At 60.0% G+C, this 4,201-nt stretch overlaps 1 protein-coding gene across 3 annotated transcripts; it reads left to right on the top strand.

The window, feature by feature from the left end:
* Positions 1-89: 89 nt before the first annotated feature.
* LOC113941376 lies at positions 90-3,904 on the top strand. 3 transcript variants are annotated; one of them, XM_027632530.1, is made up of 3 exons: positions 90-1,708; positions 1,774-2,785; positions 2,825-3,384. In XM_027632530.1, exons 1-2 carry the CDS (start codon positions 1,464-1,466, stop codon positions 2,762-2,764), a joined length of 1,236 nt encoding a protein of 411 aa, XP_027488331.1. In that variant the 5' UTR covers positions 90-1,463; the 3' UTR covers positions 2,765-2,785; positions 2,825-3,384. The 3 variants fall into 3 exon arrangements, with proteins under 3 accessions (XP_027488331.1, XP_027488332.1, XP_027488330.1); XM_027632531.1 differs by lacking the exon at positions 2,825-3,384 and adding an exon at positions 3,580-3,904 and having other exon boundaries at positions 90-2,731; XM_027632529.1 differs by having other exon boundaries at positions 1,774-3,384.
* Positions 3,905-4,201: the final 297 nt, after the last annotated feature.

The following is a 4,201-nucleotide window of genomic DNA, read 5'->3' as shown; positions in this document are numbered from 1 at the left end:
ACTTAAAAAAAAAGCAAACAACTCCCCTTCTTCCCTCTCCCCTCCCCCCCCCCCCCCCCCCACTTTAAACAGTATGTTTTTAACAAAATTTTCGTGGGAGAACTGTAAATACTGGCAGAATATTTAACATGCTTTGTCCGTCCTTCATCATTAATGATTTTTTTTTTTTGTTCGTTTTTTTAACCGTAATCTGTAAAGTCGCGTATATTTGACAAGGAAACTCAACGAGCTATTCCCGCTTTTCTTATAAATACCCAATAGCATATCAGGATTGTAAGAGTTGACGGCAAGTCGGATTTTAGGGATGCCCGTTCCAGCGGGGGACCCGCCGTGTGGTTGGGAGGGGGGAGAGGGGACCCGGCTGATGTGGGGCCGGATTCGGGTGCCGGCCCCGTCGGCATCGCCGGGGGTTTGTCTCTGGCTGGCGCGGCGGGGGTGCCTTGGAGCTTCGCCTGGAGCGTGGGGGGGAGAAGGAGCGTTCGGAGAAGGCGATGGTCCGTGTAACCTGTCTAAGTCCTGCTTCCTTGGAGGTGTTTTTGGTGCAGGGAGGGGGGGTTGGTCCGTTGGCTCTGGGGGGAGCGGGAGCTGCCGGCGCCGCGGGTCGGGGGGAGCAAGAACTGCTGCAGTCTCACGTTTTTACACTACATAACGTCTAACCTACCTCAACTCTCAGTCATTACAAATTCGCACGCTTCAGACTTCTACACAAAACTCGAAATCTATGCACAGCTCCTTTACCCCTTGCTGCTGAGAGGCTGTTTCCAAGCAAAATCTTTCCCTTTACCCGCCCTGGCGGCCGCGCTCATCCCGCCCGCACCGAAGCCACGGGGGTCACGGAGTTCGAGGGGGGAAGGAACGTTTTTAATCGCTTCAGAATGGGATGTGGGGACCTCGTTTTGCAGCAGGTCGTGGCCACAATGGTGCTAGAACAAAACCCGTGGTGGAAACCCCGGGGAGAGCTCGGCACGGGGAGCCCCAACCGGCTTCTTCCATCCCGCTGCAGGTGGGAAATGAGGGGTGCATTTCGGGTCCCCCCGTCCCGATGCTCTCGGGATGAGGCGTGGGAAGGAGAAGGAAACCAGAATCCCTGAGGTGCCTCAATTGCTGATTTTTCCTTTTAATACTGGAGTACGCTTTGTGGGCTCTATAAGGCATATTTTTATTAAATGAAATCTTGTAATACAAACGGTGCTATGGTGTTTTAACAAACTGTATCACGCTTCTGCCTGATTCCATCTCGCTGAGGTGCTACTAATGTATATATGAAACTAAGGAACCAAGATATAAAAAAATAAAGCAATGTCGTTGAGAAGGAAGTTTACCTTTCCGGAGCGACAGCTCAAGGTGTGCCGGGAGCCGGTTGGGTTGATGCAAACCGGAGTTTTGCCATGTCCAAGGTGTCCCGGGGTCGTGGTGGAGCCGTTCCCTGCGGAGCCGGTGCGGTGGTGGGATGAGGTGCTCAGATGTACGTGGGTGTAGGGTTTGGTCAGAGGTGTGATCTCGGTGCTCAGCGGTGCTTGGTCGTGGTGTGTGGACATGGTGCTGAGACGCGGTGTTTGGCCACGCACCGTGGATGTGATGCTTGGGCGTGGTGGTCAGTCACACACTGGGGACATGGTACTGGGACACAGTGTCTGGTCACACACCGTGGATGTGATGCTCGGGCGTGGTGGTCAGTCACACACTGGGGACATGGTGCTGGGACACAGTGTCTGGTCACACACCGTGGATGTGATGCTCGGGCGTGGTGTGCGGACATGGTGCTCAGACGCGGTGTTTGGCCACACACTGTGGACGTGGTGCTCGGGCACGGTGGTCAGTCACGCATCGGGGGCGTGGCACGTGGACATGGCGCTTGGACGTGGTGATCAGTCACACACCGGGGATGTGGTGCTCAGACGTGGTGCGTGGACACAGTGCTTGGATGTGGTGCTTGGCCACGGTGCTCGGACATGGCACGTGGGCATGGTGCTCAAGCACAGTCACACATCGTGGATGTGGTGCTCGGGTGTGGTGCTTGGACATGGTGCTCGGGCACAGTGCTCGGCCAGGCATCACGGACATGGCATGTGAACGTGGTGCTCGGACCTGGTGTTCAGACATGGAGCGTGGACATGGTCACACATCGTGGACATGGTGCTCGGGTGTGGTGCTCGAACAGGGTGTGTGGACATGGTGCTCGGACGCGGTGCTTGGACACAGTGCTCAGCCACACATCGTGGACGTGGTGCTCGGGCGTGGTGCTCTGCTGTGGTGCTTGGACGTGGTGTGTGGACACGGTGCTCGGGGCACGGTGCTCGTCCACAGCCCACGGACACGGTGTGCAGGCACCACGCTCGGACATGCTGTGTGGACACGGTGCACGAACGTGCTGTGTGGACATGGTGCTCGACCACGGTGTTCAGAGGCAGTGCACAGACACGGTGCTCTGCTGTGGTGCTTGGACTTGGTGCATGGACGTGGTGCTTGGGCACGGTGCTTGACCACGTCGTGGACATGGTGCATGGATATGGTGCTCGGGCACGGTGCTCAGCCATGCGCTGTGGACGTGATGCGTGGGTACGGTGCTCAGACGTGGTGCGTGGACATGGTGCTCTGCTTGGTGCTTGGACTTGGTGCATGGACTCGGTGCCTGACCATGGTGTGTGAACACGGTGCTCGACCGCAGTGCTCCGACATGACGTGTGGACACGGTGCTCAGTCAGGGGGTGAGAACACGGTGCTTGGCCACGTCATGGACATGGTGCTTGGGGACAGTGCTTGACCATGTGTCATGGACATGGTGCATGGACGTGGTGCTTGGGGACGGTGCTTGACCATGTGTCATGGACATGGTGCATGGACGTGGTGCTCGGGGACTGTGCTCAGCCATGCACCATGGACGTGGTGCTTGGGGACAGTGCGTGGACATGGTGCTCTGCTTGATGCTTGTACTTGGTGCTTGGCCACATGTCACGGACATGGTGGATGGACACGGTGCTCAGATGTGGTGTGTGGACATGGTGCTTGACCACGGTGCTTGGACTTGGTGCATTGACTCAGTGCTCAACCACGATGTGTGAACACGGTGCTCGACCACGGTGCTCAGCCACGGGGTGTGGACGTGGTGCTCAGACGTGGTGCTCAGACGTGGTGCTCTGCTTGGTGCTTGGACCTATTGCATGGACTCAGAGCTTGGACAGTGGTGCTCTGCCACGTGTCATGGGTGTGGTGCTTGGCCGTGACGGGTGGACATGGCACTCGGACATGGTGTGTGGGCACAGTGCTCAGCCATGAGGGGTGAACACGGCACTTGGCCGTGGGGTGTGGGCGTGGCGCTGAGCCGGGATGTGTGACCGTGGTGCTCGGACACGGTGCTGGGCCCAGTGCACGTGGTGTTGTGCACACACGGAGCACGTGGTGTTGTGCACACACGGAGCACGTGCACCACGTGTGGGTACCGTGTGTGGGTTCCACGTGTGGACGCAGCGCTCAGGCACCGCGCACGACCACGGGGCTCGGATGAGCTGTGTGACCGTGGTGCTCGGGGACGCTGCTCAGACACACGTGGTGCTGGGCTGGGTGCAGGGGCATGGAGAGGGTGCTGGGCACGGTGCATGGACGTGGTGCTCGGGCACGGCGCTCACACACCAGGCACAGACATGGTGCTTGGGCACAGAGCGTGGCACAGCTGTAGTGCTCGGGCGCTGTGCACCCCCCCCATGGCACCCCCGTGGTGCTTGGGCACAGCACCCCTGACCCCACGGCACAGCCCCCCCAGCACCACCTGGCCGGGCCCTAATCCTGGCACTGCCCCCCTGCACCGTGCCGGCCCCACACCCCTGGTGCTGCCCAGCGCCGCAATCCCGGATCCCAGCACCGCGTCCCGCACCGCGATCCCAGGCTCAGCCCCACATCCAGCCCCACATCCAGCCCCACATCCAGCCCCACATCCCCCCCGCGTCCCCCCGGCCCTGCCCCGCGCCCCCCGCGCTCCCGCAGCTCCTCGCGCTCGTCCCCCCCCCACCCCCCTTCGCCCGGCTCTTTTCTTTCCCCCCTCCCCCACCTTTTTTTTTTCTTTTTTTGGGGTTTTTTTGGGCCCACCTCCCCCCCCCCCCCCCCCGGGCAGCAGCCCACCCGCGCCCCTCAAGGCAAATACCTCAGTCCCCCCCAGCCCCCGCCAGCGAGTCCGGGGTGAATCTTTCCGAAATCAGGGATCCTT

The sequence above is a fragment of the Corapipo altera genome, unplaced genomic scaffold (genome assembly GCF_003945725.1).
Source record: "Corapipo altera isolate COAL_440 unplaced genomic scaffold, ASM394572v1 83018, whole genome shotgun sequence".
Taxonomy (NCBI): Eukaryota; Metazoa; Chordata; class Aves; order Passeriformes; family Pipridae; genus Corapipo; species Corapipo altera.
Note: the sequence above shows the minus strand (reverse complement) of the source record. Positions and strands in the feature narration are given on the sequence as shown.

What these genes read in the sequence shown, in the direction of transcription:
- LOC113941376 (XM_027632530.1), top strand. Translation starts at nt 1,464, where the DNA reads ATGTACGTGGGTGTAGGGTTTGGTCAGAGGTGTGATCTCGGTGCTCAG. An exon ending in GGACATGGTGCTGGGACACA is followed by an intron (nt 1,709 to 1,773) that starts GTGTCTGGTCAC and finishes TGCTCAGACGCG; the next exon opens with GTGTTTGGCCACACACTGTG.